The sequence below is a fragment of the Ammodytes marinus genome, assembly GCF_949987685.1.
Source record: "Ammodytes marinus genome assembly, chromosome: 8".
Lineage (NCBI taxonomy): Eukaryota > Metazoa > Chordata > Actinopteri > Uranoscopiformes > Ammodytidae > Ammodytes > Ammodytes marinus.
In genome coordinates, this window is record NC_137212.1 from 20,202,751 (window position 1) to 20,221,644 (window position 18,894).

General features: G+C 41.1%; 1 protein-coding gene across 2 annotated transcripts in view; it reads left to right on the forward strand.

Moving 5' to 3' along the window:
- Window positions 1–18,894, forward strand: part of glis1b (GLIS family zinc finger 1b) — an 80,767-nt gene that overhangs the window by 42,328 nt on the left and 19,545 nt on the right. Inside the window, exons 5-6 of one of the 2 annotated variants that reach the window (XM_080032927.1) lie at window positions 13,360–13,521; window positions 16,420–16,530. In XM_080032927.1, the coding sequence (XP_079889053.1) occupies window positions 13,360–13,521; window positions 16,420–16,530 (273 nt within the window). The remainder of the gene's footprint in view (window positions 1–13,359; window positions 13,522–16,419; window positions 16,531–18,894) is intronic. The other variant, XM_080032928.1, reaches the window with a different exon arrangement.

Genomic DNA, 18,894 nt, shown 5'->3' on the forward strand with positions numbered 1-18,894 from the left:
GTGCCACAAGCCGCCACTCCACAAACATATCCACCAAACTGGTCGGTTGGTAGTGTGTGTGTTGAACAGAGCTAAATCTCTTTGAGCATCCAGATTGTTTGTTTTTGTTTTTTTGCTGACTTTCAATGTGGCAGACGGCATCACACACCAAACAAGCAAACAAAAATATATGTGTTGTTTATACACACGGGCGGTACCACTTCTGCCTCAAGGCCACGCCACAAGCCCAGGACCAAAGTAGCCCTCTACCAAGCCAGACCCCACACCGCACCACTGCAGGCTAGGCTAGACCTGCAGCTAATATATATATGAGAAACTGAGTTACTGCTACTGTGCAAAATAAACACTAAGAGAAGTATGGATAAATGATGTAGCGAAAGACGTGTTTACGTTAAGGGTGTCAAGTATAAATTATGCACCGCGGTGTTCTGTGGTTAGTGTGCCGGGTTTAATTTGAACGTCGGAGAAAAGAAATGAAGGCTTGAAGAAACTGAGCCAGAGAAGCAATTCAGCTACACTGATGTCATCCTTCCCCTAAAAAAACACTACATTTTTGCCCAGAATTCATCACAAGGCATTATGCATGACAAGTGATTTGGTATGCGCTGAATGTGGACTTGTTGAGAGCATTTTTGAAGCATGAGCGGAGCCATTTTGCACACACACACAGCTCAAGTGTTTGTTACAAGTCAGCTTTCTAAGCTGAGACTTGTGTGTGTTTACACTGTCAAGACCTTCAGTGTGTTTTCAAATGGCCACCATAGAGCGAGAGAGCGAGGAGAGATCGAAATGGAAAGATCCAAGAATCGAGTCATGGATTGTAGCATTAAACTGCAAATATATCAAAACAGTGAGCTATTACCAAAACCACATCTACGACAATGATTGATAATGAGTGAGAGAGGGGAGAAATTGAGAGAGAGAGGGAGAGAGAGAGAGACAGGACCAGAACTCCTTTGCAGTGGGACACATCAGGACACAATTCACAGAATGATGCAATTTGTTATTGCCCTATGTCGTGATTGTGTGACCCAGCAGAACAGGCACTACAGAGACTGATATTTAAGCTTGGATTTACCTCTCCCCCTTAGAGTTTTACACCCCAGTGATCTCTAACTGTCTCCAGAAAGAAGCCCTCTCTCGCTTTCTGTTCCCTTCTCAAAACATCTGTTTCATATTCAGTCTGTTCAGCTATGGAATTAGTTTAACATCGATGTAAAAAGGTTTATGCAGGGTTTAAAACCAGATTGGTTTAGTTATTCGGGCAGAATTACAGTAGAAGCAAGAAGCCTTTAAATCACAGCATATCCTTTTGTTTTTCCTCCCAGCTTTCTCATAACGGTGTTCTGTCATACTGTGTCATGTAGAAGCCGTCATTTAGATCGCACTGTATCCTTCTCAGGGGGCAAAAGAAACGCAACATCAGTATAACCACCATATATGCCAGTTTCCTTCTCAAAGGCACAAAGCCAAGACATTTAAATAAGGTCATGCATGATTTAAAGTAAAGCCAGGAAATACATATTATACATGGGGAAAATGGTGTATTGTAATGCGCCTGCACTCTTTACTGGCAAATTGTGCGAGGCCAGCGAGGAACATGCTAGGACTTATGTTACAGCTAGCATAAACATGTCTGATGAGAAATTTGAAGGAAATATTCCATAAATATGAAAACGTTTACCAAGAAAAAGCAGTGAATAGTGAAACCATAGGATTTTTTGGCAGGTTGCTTGAGTTTGTCATAATTGCCCAGGAATGGGGAGTGGTGTTCTTCTCAAATCAATGTGCTTTCTTATTGGACAGACAGCACACACATCTTATTGTGGACTGAATTATTGAATATGAATGAAGAACTAGACAGAAATGTGTTGATTGATTTATTGAAACGTGACTGAATGTCGATTTGCTGAAAACGCCTATAGACTGTGTGTATATATAGAGAACGCTGGAGCCATGATTTGACTTGACACTCCAAACGTCTATAGCGCAGTCTGAGATATTACAACCAGCCGTAGCCACATGACTGGAAACTGGACCCTTTAAACCCACAGAGAGCAAAAAAGAACACAACCTTGGCATGCTGAGGAGTGAACAAATCTAGGGGCACCGTGGCATCTCAGTTGCACCACATGTCTTGGGCAGCTATTTCTTTTTTTTTTTAAACCCAGAAGGCTTTGTGGTCTGGTGCCCCTCCAGAGGATTGCATAAATGCACTCTCTTCCCCTACACCCTGCTCGAGTCCTTGGGTTGGTGTTGATCATAATGCCATGTTGACCTATTGTTTAATTTTGCTGGCATGTTTACTGTCTGAATTCTGTAGTGAATCTGGCATCAAGGTATTTCACTTGGCAACTGGCTGGGCTTCTGCAGTGTTTATTTGTTGTTACGTCAGAGTTATAGAGTCGCCTAGTGTATGCTATAGTAGACTTGAGCCTTTAGACAGCTGTGTCAACTCTTGCCTTGTGTGGACAATGAACGGTTTGCCAAGAAGGGAGACAGGCTTTCATTGCTTTACCTAACAAGTCTCCGTGATACAGAAACATTGTAACTTCAACTGCGGTATTTATTTCATCAGGTTGTGTCCTACAGTGACAGTGTGAGCGCAACGGAGAAGAGTGGTCCAGTTTGCATTTGTTTGAAAATACAATTGCGGTGTTGGGTATGTAGGGCCCTATGAAATCCGTTTTATTATTTTCCAAATTCCGTTTTATTTCTTCACAAATTCTGTTTTTTCCGTTTTAATCTCATGACTTCCGTTTTTTGACAATTAACACATTTAATTATCGAAACGAGTGTCTAATTAATGTGAACAAATAATATTCTAACTATTTAATCAGATATAAGACTAAATTTAAAATACATCACAACATTGCACTGTTTTTAGTGCTTCAAATAAAAACAACTAGGCTACATGACTGTAAAACAAAAAAACAGATTTGTTGGGTAGCCTATAACAGAAAATAAAGCCATTCATTTTGTCCTTCAAGTAAAACATTAAATAATTTTTTTTGCATAAATAATAAAGTAAACTTTTCAAGAAGCTGGACTAGAGTGAATATTGGACAGGCTTTATAGGTCCATGGCTTTTACATGTGGGACATCGCTTCACCCAACAGCGGGCTGCAACACCAACCTACAGTCTGTTGTGTGATGGAGAGCTAGTTAACATTAGCATCAGCGTTAGCCGACTTCACGGCAACAGCTGAATAATGTAACACATAAACACAAGTTACACTACATGAAAACAACGGGCTGTAGACACTAGAGTTATAATTGCGTGTAGGGAAACATTGTTGAGACTGGAATTTCGTACCGCAGCGTCCGTTCCATAATACAACAACACTCCCTTTAGCAATGGCTGAATATAAGACTTCCCTGTGCTGTGTATCTGCGGGAGCGAGTGGCATTAATAACTTCAAAACAGTAAACGGTTAACATGATTACGTGCTTTTAGATGCTTTAAGCATATGCCGAATGTATAAACAGACCGTATTATTAACAACCAATTAAATTATGTACATGCCAGAGTTACGTTTATGGATGAATTAGTAAGTAAACATTGAATAGACAGATTTGTTAAAGGGGTTTGGCGCATACTTGCCAACCCTCCCGATTTTCCCGGGAGACTCCCGATTTTCACTATCCTCACCCGTTGCTCCCGCAATTCTCCCGATTTTTTATTTTTTTATTTATTTATTTTTTTATCTTTTTTTTTTTTTTTTTATTATTATTCTTTTGGACAATTCCACACAATACACACTTTTCTCTTACGTATATTCATACATCTTACTTTGTGTTGTCCGAAGGGTGACGGAAGAAACCAAAGGCTTATCAGGTCCCGCCCCCATACTGACAATATTTCATGTCTCCCTTTCTCCCCACTTTCGTTATCATCACAACAACCAGTTTTTCCGAAAAGGACTACAAATTGTCCGCCCCGGATATTGGTTGAGCGAGCCTGCTGTTACCACGGAGACGTTTGTAAATGTAATGACATGAAATGTAAATTAACTGAAAGTATTCAACATAAAATTGACGTTTCAATTTACTTATTTTTTTGTTGGTTTTATTATTTTAAAGTCACCAGAATGCGGGAAACAATGTCTTTAAAGCTGAAAATTTCCTGGGGGGGGACCCCCAGACCCCCCGCTTTAGTTTTGGAATCCTCCCTATTGTCGAGGTCTCAAGGTTGGCAAGTATGGCGCCGTGTGTTACTGCAGCCAGGCTCTACTTTTCAAGGCAGTATTTTGGTCTTTAGATGTCGACAAACCAAAATTTCTCCCTAGCTCTGCCTTAATTTCAACCGAGTTGTATCCCTTTGCCTTGGAAACTAAATTTCACCAAAATAATGGTGAATTCCATGACATTCCGTGTTAACGTGATTCCGTCCGCGTTTTCGTTATCGTGGAAATCATAGGACCCTAGGTATGTTTGTTTGTTTGTTTATTTATTTATTTATTTATTTATTTATTAATTATTCTTTCGGACAATTCTACACAATACACGATTTTCTCTTACTTTGTGTTGTCCGAAGGGTGACGGAAGAAGCCAAAGGCTTATCAGGTCCCGCCCCCATTTTCATCAGATTCGGATTCAGATACAGACACAGATACACTGTTACTGTTACTGTTACAGAAAAAAAAAAAAATAATAAAACAAACAAAAAACACAATTTTGTTGATGTTTTTTTGTTTTTGTTTTGACACGCGGTCAATGGCATTTAGAGACCAACTTAGCAGTTCCATGATCAATCTGCTTGCTTCAGCTTTTAAGATCAGTTCTGCTCAGTTCAGTTTTTCTGTGACAATGCAAAGTGTGATGTGGCCTTAATATGTAGATTAGCATTAAAATATTCTCAGGAATCTGTACTTGCACGTTGAAAACACAACAGCTACTAGCAATGTACTTTGCATCTCTGAATTGTGCTTTCTTTTTTCAAGCATGAATGGTTAATTTCAGGAGTTGTTGTCGGGGCGTACGGCATCGTTCCAGACTTGTGGCAATGTCCAAAGATGCCAATTTCTCCATTAACAGCAGCCTCAATGGACCAAAAGGAAATGCAATCACTAGGCATGTTGCATTTTGAGCCAGTGATGCAAAACATTTTCTTGGCCAATTTGAAACTAGGGAAAATATTAGGGAAAATGCATTAGAATTAGACGATGTAGGAGAAAGGAGAATCAGACAAAGAGTTGACAGCATGTCATTGCTAGACAGACTGAGGGGTGAAGACAGAGGAAGATGGAATTGATGGATAGTAATGGTGAACCAGTACAATTGTACGCATTGTACAGTATTTGTCTAAAAGTCTCACAAAAGGGCAATAAAGTGGATCAATTACATAACGCTATTGTCATTACTGGCTGTTGTGTGCCTGTCATCCCCCGATATGAAATGGAGGCATGGAGCACGTTGAGGTATATAGCATCACATTGAACTGGAGCAAAAGGAGCTTATTGGCAGAAGGGGGTAAAAGAGAGAAGAGAGAGGGTGAGAATGGAGGCAGGTGTGAGTGAAAGGTGCTGGACAGATTGAAGCCCTGGTGTCAAAGGACGCCGAAGCTCATGGGCCCGTCAAACAGGATCCTGCATTGACTGCCAGTAACATCAGTCCAGGCGCCGGCTCGGAACACAGATCATGTTTAGGATTTTCATTGCGTAACCCCCAGTCTGTCTATTTCATGGCGGGGTTCGGATTTCGTGAATAGGTTTATAATTAATGCCTTGATGGTTACTAATGGCTGTGGCACTGGAAGCTTTGTATTGCAATCTAATTAGCCATTATGAATGGTTGGGATTGGTGGTGAGAATATAAACACACTGTCACGAGACAAAGTGGGACTGCTTTTTCAGAAGCCTTTTCACTGAATGAGAGCACCCAGGATCATGTATCTCCTCACTTAAGTGAACACCCAAAATCCCTCTCGTTTCCAATGTTTATTCAGCCAATATTCAACCCTCGGGCACAATACATCTTTCTTATCTTTCAATCTTATTTGTAAAAGTACCTCAAGTACTTGCTTTCTTTTTGCAACATAAAAAGCTCCATTCAAATAAGACTTCCAACAGGACTCAAGTCTGAATTGAATATCCTAACATTCACGAAACGGATGATGACAGCATAAGTCAAAATTAAGAGAAAGATGGTAAGTGTGTGTGTTGTTTTGCCCTCTTAATAATCTTACTTTTAATTTAATAATATTCCTATGCTCAAGGGAATTAAATAGTGATGTTGACAACAAGCCAATTGTATGTTTGGAGAATTAAATCATGGGAAATGAGTAAGAAGTTGTGTGTGTGTGTGTGTGTGTGTGTGTGTGTGTGTGTGTGTGTGTGTGTGTGTGTGTGTGTGTGTGTGTGTGTGTGTGTGTGTGTGTGTGTGTGTGTGTGTGTGTGTGTGTGTGTGTGTGTGTGTGCACGTACTAGCAGTCATAACCTTACTTGGTTCTTGCGTGCTATAGAACAGCATAAGCTAGGCATCAAGATGTTATGTCATACCTAATAAATGATTGAATTGATACATGTGTACATATATTCCGGGGGATCTTAGGGCAGCTATTGAAAAAGAAAAAAAAAACTTTGCACTCCTGCAAAACCAGAGGCCACATATTCTGCAAACACAATAGTTCTCCCCTTGACTTCTGTCCTGTCATATTTGATAGAGCCATTTTAGAACATTGATTTAAGAAGACCTGCAGTATTTTCAAATGCCAAAAAACTCTCCCTTTAACAGACATATGAATCCAGCAATGTGACAGATTCCATGTTTAAATATTGTGCAATCTGCTGTTGTATCTCCGGTTTGTTACCTCCTCGGGTTCTCTGTGAAGCGTTGATATGGTTCGGATCAGAAATGTGATCCGGTGTTATTTAGAACTGAAGTAAAGTCTTTTAAGGGGAGCGGTACAGCTGACCATTGTTATACAGTTGAGTAAATGTATGTCAGTGTGAAATGTGTTTCTTGACACTCTAAGCCTTTGCCCAGAAGCAAAAATGTAATATGTTGGGGCAACAGAGGAATTTAAGATGGAAATTGGTTTGGTTCTTTATCCAATGCTGCATGATAACACACACACAGAAGACATATACACATATCCTTTTCCCTGTTATCTGTTTGAGAACGTGACCCTGTTTTCCTTTTACCCTCAACCTGGTGAACTAGTAAACTCCAGGCCGCCCGGTTTAAGAGGAAATCACATCTTAGCTCTCTAATCTGATGCAGGGCTGCAGAGCTGCTAGACCTTTGAATGAAGGCCTCTGAATCACAGCAGGTTAAGTGCTTCCATGAAGGCAGCCTCACTGTGTTTTCGTGCAGCCGGGGCTCTCACACACACTGTGCCAGGCCTCCACCACCACAGTAACAAGGGCTTCAGATCCATCACTACACTTCCTCCTCAATCTCCCAGCTAACAAGTCTGTGAGAGGAACAAAAAAAAAAGCTGGGCCGGCTCATTATGTGAGCGTGGCCTCATTTAGTCATCATAGGAACGCTTCCTGTCTTGCCATCCACAAGAGTTTTTAATCTGGCCCCCAAACTATTCAGGCATGGGTGCAAAATGGCTGTTAAGAACAATTTCGTTAGTCATTTACATGACCATTTCCTCCCACCAATTTATCGGCTGTGCCTGCTTGTTCATTCGCATCTGGACAACACTCCATCGCTTTTAGTAATTTGTCGTCTGCACTGATATCTCACCACTTATAAATCACAACTTCCCAAAAAATTACAAAAGTCGCTTCAATGAAAAGGAAAGCAAGTGTATGTGATAATTCATTAACTTCCAGAAAGAGAGAAGAAAAGAAGTCCTCCGCTATCTTTGATTCTAATTAAAGCCCTATTCGCAAAAAAGATGGTAGCTGCTAAAGAGGTCCCGCTTTGCAGTGGAAATGATATATGTAAACTATGTAATGCGAATGTTTTAGGCAAGCTGTGTTTAATTTTGTTCCCTGACGAAGTGCATGAGAAACCTGCCTCTCCTTAGCTGTCTCGTTGAATCATATGGATATAATTTCATCCATTTACGTTTTTCTGCTCTTTGCTGTGGTTGCCACAGGGCATTTGGAAGCCGGCAGATTAAATGCACATGTTCCTCCCATCCGCAGCCGGGCCACTCTGCTCCACAGCCTCCCCTCTGAAACAGATCCTGAAGTGTTGGTGGTTTTCCTCGTTGGTCAGGGGCAGAGAAAGACACCTTGTGATAAACCAACTCAGTCGCTCAAACCGCTTCTTTCATACTTATAAAGTTAAACAGGCTGCTTTTTGAGCATTGGCACTTTCTAACATGTTTTATTTGGCAGTATTTTTCTATGCCAACAAAGCTTGTTGCCCTTCATCATGTCTGTCAGGCTTGGCTGTGAAGGAGCCTGCATGTATTAGGGTAAAACTAATCACAGTGGAGAACCGGTGGAGTCTGTCAGTGCTCTGAGTGCCCTTTGCTTTTATGGGGGGGCCCTCTGAACATGAGTAATAGTGAATTTCATGCTAGTGAGCAGCCCAACCGTTGAACGCCATCTCCCCATCGTTAGTCAGTGGCCTGATCAACAATTACTGCTTGGGGCCAGAGAGTTTTATTAGTGCGAAGGTGATTCCCTCATGTCTGTAGCAACCCCAGCAAAGCTTAGAGCCCCTGTAAACCCAACTCTACAAAATCCCTCTAACTATGTAATTTAGTTGCATGACAGTGAGCATCTGAAAAGAGTTAGGCATATTTATCAATCCAAATTAAAGATATTGTCATTTAAGTTTCATAAACTTTACATAAATTCGGTTTAGATGAGGCGGGCGATGCTGGAGCCTCTGGTTTCTTAAGGCACAATAAATATTTTGAAGCAATCATGGCAGTTCTCTGCCTGAACGTTCTATAAAAACAATGACTGTTGCTATGGATGCCGTTTGATATGACTGAGCCCACACAGTCCTGTCAATTGTTTTTTTTAGTTTTATAATATTTATGAACATTTATTTCAGATTTTTGTAAAATCCTATTAAGACACTCAACTTTAATATCATAAATTGATTTTTATTATTTTAGACCAGTTTTCCTGGGAGTTTAACCTTTGTGTGAGAAAAAAACTTATTCTTGCGGCAATAAAAATACCTAAAAAAAATAAAGGTGACGACCTTGGCTGTGTGGACCATAGTCAGATGTTTTCCAAAGAGAAGAACATCTACCTTACCGCTGCATTTCTGTTCTTTTGCCATTTTTTAAAAGCTTTTAATTGTATTTCTGTCCGACATTGCAGCAGCCATATATCCTCCCAATACCACTCCATAACGGCTGGTTTGTTTCCATCATACGGCGGCTACTGCAAGTTGCTAATGAGCCAGCGCATGTGAGGAGGGCCCGGACACTGCTGCCTTTTAGCCCTCCGACACTGTTTTGCCTTCTCCCTGCCAGTCAGGAGTCATTTCCCATGAAGGCCTCAGGCTCGCCGCAACCTCCACTGGCCTGCATGCTGGGCCCATAATCTGTCTGTTGTGATCAGCTGCCCGTCCACCCTTTCAACCTGCTCTCGCCCCGTTCAGCCATGTCAAGACCCCGCTGTCATCCCGAATGTTTACTGAGCTACTAACCCCCCTGCCCCACATACACACACTTAAGAGTGAGATGGTGTCAAAGGGGCTCAAATCTATCCACGCTGCCAGTGCCGCTACCCTTGTGCGGTGATCTGCTGGTTTACTTTAGACGGAGGAAAACTAAACATGTTTAAAGCAATTAATGTGATTAGTGCTGTCTAAACTGTTTTCATAGATAATATCAAAAGTTAAATCAATCGTGTGTCTGATGCCTCAGCCACCACAACGTTCTGTTTACACCACTTTAAGCTGTGTGTTCATTACTTTCTAAACTGTCTCTATTTCAGGCAACTCATCATAAACGATATGGAGAACCTTCTGACATGTATGCTTTTTTAACATGCACATGTGTTTGATTTTGGTAAATCTAGTGGGATCAATCCCGTAACCTGGGATGTATTTATAATTGCCATTGGTCACTTTTGTTGTACAAAAATAAGACTGCCCCTATCAATATTGTTAAACCTTCAAAAATTGTAAAAAAATCTATTTATGATATCAAAAGTGGGTGTCTCAATAAGCACTACAACGATCTGATCGAACATGAATGTTCATAAATATTAGAAAACTTAGTTTAAATTTATTTTTATTTTTTACTGGCTAGACCGATCAACAAGACTGTGTCGCCTCTGCTTGGTCTTATTGAGCTCTTGGTCTCCATGGCAACACTTATTGTTTTGATAGAATGTTTCGGGTAGATAACTTGTGTGATTGGTTCAAAATACTGTGTCATAAGAACCAGATGATAGCCTGCCTCATCTAATCCGAATTCCTTTAAAGTTTATCCACTTGAACAAAATTATCTTTAATATGGATTACTAAACATGCCTAACTCTTTTCAGACGCTTACTATCATGCAACTTACTCCCCAAATTACATAGTGAAAAGGAATTTGTGGATATGGGTTTACAGGGGCTTTAAAACTCTTCCACGTCCTACCTAGAGTATCAGGAGTGCTGGATTGTACTGGCTTATTCACCGCAGGCCCCAAATATACAAACCTAAGTAGGTTTTTTGTTACAATCCATGAACTCACTAAAAGAACTAATTTTAACCAGCAGATTGGCCACATGAGAACGTCTTACTGTAGCATAAAATTGTCCATGCAGAGTTCTGGGTAATGTTCATGCCTTGAGGTGGCAAAGCTATTGGTTTCCCAGCAGGCAGGAAAACCTCATTCTCAGCCGTCTTCCAGCAAGTCCAGGTTCCATAGTAATAATACGCTCTCCTACTCGATTAACACGGTTCCCCCCACACAGACCCCTGACTATAATTTAGCCTCAAATTTGTATTTCGGAAAAGAAAGCAATGAAAGAGTGATTATTCCCTTATACATAAATACACACATTTGGCACGTCAATAATAGCCGTGTTTGTTTTCCAAACTCAAATGCTCGGCGCCGTATTTCAGCAGTCAGCATGGACCGTGTCTTTCACGACTGGTACGGCAGAGTGGATGTTCCTCTGCACCGAGATTTTTATTAAACTTTCCCACCCTCGCCGCGTCTCTCGTTTCCATCTGAAACATTTGATTGGCATGACCTGAGAATAATATGTTTCCGCTGCACAACACTCGATGTGAACTCTTTAAAACGTTTTCCATGGTTGTACAATATACGCTGAAGCCTGGACAGAAAGAGTGTGTGTGTTGATAACCCAGGGTTTTTTATTCATCCTACATTCCTGGCCTCTGCCTCATTGGGATTTTGTCTTGCTGTCATGCTGTAATGCATTTCTCCTGATTATGTCTCAGCTTTAGCCATATCTCGCAATACACAATTCAAAACATTGAATACACCACTCATAGACTGTACCACCACTACTGTATATCAGCATCAAAAAGTCACTCAGATTCTTAGTCTTATCTAGGAAGTCTGTGACCATTTGTTTAAATAATAATGTTCATAGTGTTTGACTGTATTTAGGAAAAGTTCCTAATGGTTAAATAGTGATGTTTTTACTGATTCTGATGCTTTTGGGTTGTTTGCCACACAGGTGCATACGCCCACAGATCAGCCAGGTCACCCAACACGGCTCTACCATGACTGGCTTAGGTTTCCCCTATATTAAATGGAGCCTCTGTGAATAAAAGGCCCTGCCTGTGCTGTGTGAGTGAATGAAGGAGACCAGGGATGAGTATTGAGCCTAGATGAAGCAGTAAGCCCATTAGAGGAATGGTGTCACTCTCTCCTTAACGGTAACCTGACCTGTTGTCAGCAGGCTTCACTAAAGGTCAGGGTACAATGGACAGTAGAGACCGTTTGTTAATGATGTTGTAATTGCACTGAGGTCAGCTTATCCCTTTGCAAGAAACCGTTTTTTTTATGTAAGATTTAAGAGTGAAGATGTGGTCTGGCAATTAAGTTCAACATTTAGATTGACATTCTGGTTTCAAACCTCATATTAAGGTTTGAAACATTCAGTAGTGCTTAGTCTTTTCCTCCTCAGCATGTCGCCTTACCATTCATTCATCACGTCACAGTAAATTTACCGAGCAACAAAATGTATGTGTACAGTATATGTTGTTTGTGAAAGTTAGTTCGAAAGTTGTAGTTTTTTTCATCCAGTCATACAAGCATTGGACTTGCTTTCAGGGTGAAGGGCAGGAAGAAGGATGCCTACATTAGCTCTTCACCTGTTCCTATTGTACCCTTTGACAGCTAAGTCTGAGCATATCGATGACAAGATGCTGCTGAATACCTAAATGAGATTGACCATGGATATAAGTAACTGTGGGCGATGCTTCCCATACTCCTTACTGTACACACATACACTATATGACTCTTTACACTGCAGCCCTTATGGGGGGTCTCATCAACCCATCAGCCCTGTTTTCTGCTCAAGAGCAGGAGTGGACATGCGAGAAGCCTCATGAATCATTCACATGTTAACAAATCTGTGGTGTTCATTGGCTGAGTGGTTTGGATCAAATGGGCCAGGCTGGGTCCTATATGAGCTTGCGTACAGTCACTGTCACTTGTCAGTCCAATACACTTTACACCACACACACACACACACACACACACACACTTATCTCGTGCTATGCATTACAGCCCATTAACCGCCGCTACACGGCACACTCCAGTTTCCCCGGCAAATTAGACCGCAGCGGCAAACATTGGTGCAGGTGTACCGTCACGCATGCCGCTGTCTTTCAGGTTGATGTAGTTTTTCAACAAAGGTCCTTGGAATGGCCATTCAAGATCCGTGGAAAGCATGCTCACGATTATACCATCCGTGTTCTTAAGTGTCTCTCACTTTTCCATAGCCGTTGAATCCGTGGTGTATAGGGAACTGCTCCAGCTGTGTGAGTGATTAAGGGACAGAGGGAAAGAGTGGGACAGCTTCTAACTGAGTCACACACGTATAGAGCATAGCCCACATTGTACCATAATTTTGCCTGATTTACACTGATTTATTTTAATTTTTTTTGTCTGTGTGGATGTGTTTTCCTCCATGTATATGTATGTGTGTGCATGCATGGTGGGTGTTTGTTTGTGCCCGTCTGTGGTTGTCTTTGTGCCTGTTTCTGTGTGTGTATGCAATTCCATGTCATTCATGTTTGTGTGTGTGTGTGTGTGTGTGTGTGTGTGTGTGTGTGTGTGTGTGTGTGTGTGTGTGTGTGTGTGTGTGTGTGTGTGTGTGTGTGTGTGTGTGTGTGTGTGTGTGTGTGTGTGTGTGTGTGTGTGTGTGTGTGTGTGTGTGTGTGTGTGTGTGTGTGTGTGTGTGTGTGTGTGTGTGTGTGTGTGCGTGCGTGTGTGCTGTCTTCCCCTTCCCGCAGTTCGAGAGCTGCAACAAAGCGTTTTCGCGTCTGGAGAACCTGAAGATCCACCTGAGGAGCCACACAGGAGAGAAGCCTTACCTGTGCCAGCACCCCGGCTGCCAGAAAGCTTTCAGCAACTCCAGCGACCGCGCCAAGCATCAGCGCACTCACCTGGACACGGTCAGAAAACCAAGTCTCTGCTCCGTCTCACCTCCCAATGTTTCCCCAGAGAAGATTAATGTTTAACCTGTCTCTGGCCAACAGTTGAAATAGCCTGGGTGGTCCCCCTGTGTTGCAGAAAGGTTGGCTCCATAACCTTGTCGACTACAAATGCCTGCACGAGTCAGATACAAATTGCGTTAGATAATTTGCTAAATTAAAATATTAGCTGTCAAATAATTAGCGATGAATGTCACTCAGTAGATGTGTTGGTGTGTGCTCATAATGTGTGCCTCTTTAACTTTTACACCAACATTAAAAAAGTGCACTGCCATCCAAGTCTCAATGCCTATTACTGTAGTATTTCCACATCTTGACAGTGTTTAGATTTTAATAAGTGCTGTCAGTCAGTGAGCAGTGCGGCATTCTCACGTTCTCCACACTGGCAGTGACACGCCACAGATCATTAAATGATCAGTTCCATTAGGGCCGAGTCGCAGCTCGGGTCGTAGCAGACTTGGATTGGAGCTGCGAGCTCAGACAGAGCTTTGCCTGTTTCTGGGACTTGTGCAAAGGGAAGGAAAGGTTGAGTCAGCCATCGCTGCCACTCGTCATGTCTCAGTAAGCCTACCAATACCTCACTTTATCACCATCCGCACGCCAACACAGCAAGGGAGTAAACAGTTGATTTTCTAAAACTAAGTCCTTATTGGACAGTTTAGGTGTTCATTTTTACACGTAAGGGAACTTTTTTTTTCTTACTCACCAACTATTCAAATTGAAACACATCTTGTCAATATATTTTATATTTTTCATGGTTACTTGATAGTGTAAGATAATTTATACCTGAAAAGTATGCGCTTACCAGCTTTAAGCAAACTAGCCAAAAAAAAAGCAATAATAGAAATCTTTTTTTTTTATCATTGTTTTTCAAAAATGCTGTATACATTCTCTGGAATTGTTCAGTTATTGAAGCCTGTTTTTATATAAGTTCAAAAGTAGTTTGATGTAAAATAGTGTGCTTTTATGGAGCCACGTCAATTCACTTTTATGAACCCAAAAAAGACAAATTCATTTTGGAGTTCTTTACGATCTTTACAACTCTTAAACTCAATTAATATTATTTTCAAAAATGATTAACGGTATGGAACTAAATTTGTTCTTTAGAAACAATTCTAAAATCTTGAATTTCTCAACCGGTTACACTCAAGTTGTATGTCAGCAGTCTGTTTGTTACAAAGGGTGTCTGTTTACCTTTCACATGGCGGAAAAAACTATTTTCCTTCACTACCTACCTCAGGCCAGAGAAGTGGATTCAAGCTTTATGAACAGGTACTGAAAAAGCTAAAGAGAACAAAATATCAGTGATAAAGAGCAGGTAGAAATATAGCTGCAGTGGCACAGGGTCAGAACAGTTCTGAATCAGTAAAGGTTCAAATTCACCACTTTCGGCAAACTTGTAATTGAAAGAGATTTGTTTTAACAGTACTTTTATAATATTTATATTTCCAGAAAATGTTTCCCTTGCATTACTGTATTGGCCAACCTCCAACGCTTTTTGGTACACGTAATAGTAAATCATTCAAAACTTTTACCGAAGTAGAGTTCTGAACGCAGACTGTTTTTCTATCAGCTAAGGATTTTCCTCCACCGCACACTCTTTCCACAGTAGGACAAATGATACAGCTAATCTGGGACCCTGATGCTTATGGCTTCACATTAACACCCCACTAAGGCATTCAGCCTTTGCCTGCCCTGCCAGAAACACTTTAGGGGAATATCATTTTTAAGCTTTAATGATATTTATTCTACACAGAAATTGTGCTGTTTTTCTTTTGTTTTTTTTACTCATGGTTCTGCGCTGTATTGGGTATGTTGCTTGGCAAAACAAACATGGCGGAGATGAGTGGCACTATAAGCGCCTTGCAATAACAATGGCTTACTTACAGAAAAGTTTGAGGTATGGAGGCAGAGCTAATAAAGACGCGTATCCCCTTACACTTTAATGGCCAACTTATATTCCTGAGGATGAAAGAAAAATTGCCGTGGGGGGAAAAATCCCTCAATCAGCTAGCTACATGCTATATTTGCTTGGTTAATGAGGAGAACGTGAAATGACGAGGAAACTCCATGAAAGTGTAGTCGTTTTACAGATGTCATGTCTGGTAGTCTAATCTGCCTACATCTCCCTCTTCACACACTGACATACTGAATGATGATATACAGAACTACTAGACAGCTTAAATTATGTATTACTTTTTATTGATACACTTGATTTAATGTAGAAAATGTCCCATTACAGCCCTATTTTCATAACTTAACATGTTATGTATTTCCTAACTATTAACTGTTCATATTAATCTTGTGTGTGTGTGTGTATATACAGTGTATATATATAAACACACACGCACACATATCCTCTGTTTGCATATAATTTTTCATAGTTTTATTGTAATATTTTCGATTGTTTCTTGACTTTGCTGTACTTGCTTTTACTTTCTTATTTTCAGCATGTTTTTTGATATGCACTTCTAAATCAGGATTCTGATGTTAACCATGAAGTATTGATGTTGGCAGTACCAAGGGAGGAGGAAAACAAAGCCAGACATGCGAGCAGCGGCATGTAAAACAGAACACAGACCAGCTCTTTAAGTCCTGAATAAATTAAAAAAACTCAATAGGGAAATTCATTGGTATTGAACTATTTTATAATGGATCTTTTCTTTTTTCTTTTTCATGCCTTCTTCTTCCCTCTTCTTCTTACCTCAAATTCTGTCACTCTCAGCTGAAAGGTAGGACTTTAACTTTGCTTTTACTTCAGCAGATTTCAAACTAATTTCTTGTGTCTCTGTCCTAACAACAAAGTGAATTTAAATGTTTTTCACGTTTTAAAGCTGGTTGTTTTCTCTCTGCTCGTAGAAACCGTACGCGTGTCAGATCCCCGGATGTACCAAGCGCTACACAGATCCCAGCTCCCTACGCAAACATGTCAAGATCCACTCGGCCAAAGAGCAACAGGTGCGTAGAAAGGTAAGACACCTTCTACAGGAGAGGATGGAACGCATAGATCAAGAGATTTAAGCAGAAACGGAAAGCTAAAAAGTGGGCCCCTGTGATCTGATGTCAGGTACTTCATTCTGAAGTATGTCAGAATTTTTTTGATTTTAAGACTTCTGTCACTTGAAGTTTAAAAAAAAAAAATGTATTTACATAAGGCAAAAGATAAATTGTTACTCTAACTTGGAATTGACAAAGAACATTATTATATATACTATGAAAACTAAAAGAGGAAGAGACATATTGCGTCTTATTTTGGATAGTGGGAGTACATAGATGTGGGCAGTTTTTCTGTATATCACATACTAGACTACGCTGCTATTCAAGATTCAACAGCTACTGTGCACCAATTTCTTGGACAGCTTCTAGTATGACTTCATTCAAGTCAATACAGTAGGGTTACAGGTTTTCCAAACAGACCACTTTATATAATCTCTCCTCCTCATATGATGTGCATTATCCCCAGATCCATTTAGTTGACTTAATTGAGGGGTAGGGTAGGGGAGAGGGGTGTCTTTGAGAATCGTTGCTCCAACAATAGATCAGGTTAGACCACATTTCATCATGTTCATGGTCAAAAGCCCATTCTTTTCCCTTACTGGAAGCTGGTAAATAATGGAGAATGGCCTCATTGTTGTGGAAGGGGCTGGATAGTGGCAGGCTTGATGATGTGTTCCTTTGCTTTGCATTGTAAAGGGAAACACATGTGTGCTTGTAGCATTGTTAATAAGCTGTGCTGCCGAATCCCCCAGTGGCCAGATGTTATGGACAAATGTCAAACAAACGCTCTTGCTCCACTTTTGGAGTGGCCCCGAGAAAGAAAGAAAAACTGTTAGGAGTGTCGCTGTGGGGAAAACAGAGCCCCAATTACATGTGATGAATGTTCTGGGAGGAACTCATAAGGACATGCACATGCACATTCACTGACATACAGTATTTAAGTGTTAAAATCGCAACATGGGCGATGCCAGCTGTAAAACTGTGGAGCAGAATAACGCTGTAAAGTTCAATCATCTGTGATTTCAGTAGCCAGACATGGAGGAGAAGGTCCTAAAAAGATTGAAGTCAGTACAGATAAGGGCCGCGTTTCCCAGATTCGATCGTTCTTTGGGACCAAAGAAGGGTCGAAAGAAGGGTTCGCCTAAGAAGGAGTGCTAAGATACGGGTGTTTCCCAGATGGCTTCTTAAGTGCCATCTTTGGAGAAGCCGTAAGATGAAGCGAAAGAAGCTCTTTAGTGGGAGCTGTCCACCGCGGTGGTGCTGAAACTGAATAAATCGATGCCAGGCGATTCGATCACCCACCTCTTTATCAGCGCATAAGTAACACACAGCGCCCCGTAGTCTCCCCCACACTGGTGGAATTAGGCTCTGATTAGGCTACGCATGTGTGTGTGTGTGTGTGTGTGTGTGGGGAAGGGGGGTGTGGGTGCGGGTGTGTGTGTGGCAACAAGTGTATCCAAGTAGTAATCAAGCCCATTAGCGCATATATACCCCGTGGTCCGCATTGAGCATTGTTTTATTATTTCGAAAAGTGGAGGAAATAAATTTCCCTGACGCGGCATGATCACTGACGATTTGGTCGCTAAGAAGGTTGTAAGAGTGGGTCAGCTCCATCTTACAGTTCCGTCTTAGTGAAAGAGCTACTTTCGCTAAGAACGAATCTGGGAAACGCATTCTTCTTTCACAGCGTTCTTAAGAGCGCTCCAAAGAAGTACTTAGCTCCAAAGAGGCTCTTAACGAATCTGGGAAACGCGGCCAAGGTTGTTCAATTGGCTCATCGCTGCGGATGAATATTGGGAATAATCAGAGTAGCCTGGACTTTTGTGATAATGCTGAACAATGTTTCCAGCCACAATCCAACCACAAAATCACTGGAATAAAAAAAGTTTGGATTTATGGATGGATGGACGGACAGAGGATGGGCAGATTGATAGGGTTGGAACAAGGATGGAGCAAAAACCTTGGTGAACAATATCGACCTTGTCATCTGTAACTGGAGCACTTTTAAAGATACACTTGACTTTTACTGGTCCAAATGAGTCACCACAACACTGCTGGGTTTTTCAGGCCTCCTGGCATCATAAAGTTATCATTGCTATTATACACTTCGCTGAGAAATGTGTAATTTTCTAGATAGTTAATATCCCAGCATGATGGAACGAAAATATACAAACTTGGCTTTTGCATTGGTCTACTACACGTTGATTTCCCGATGAACTGAGGCCACATGTATTGGATTCAAATTATTCGGAGCGAGTTGCACCAGCTGTTCCTAAATTCAAACTCAGCCAAGTGTTTAGTAAGTGGAGATTTGTACATCACTGAATTAAACGGGAG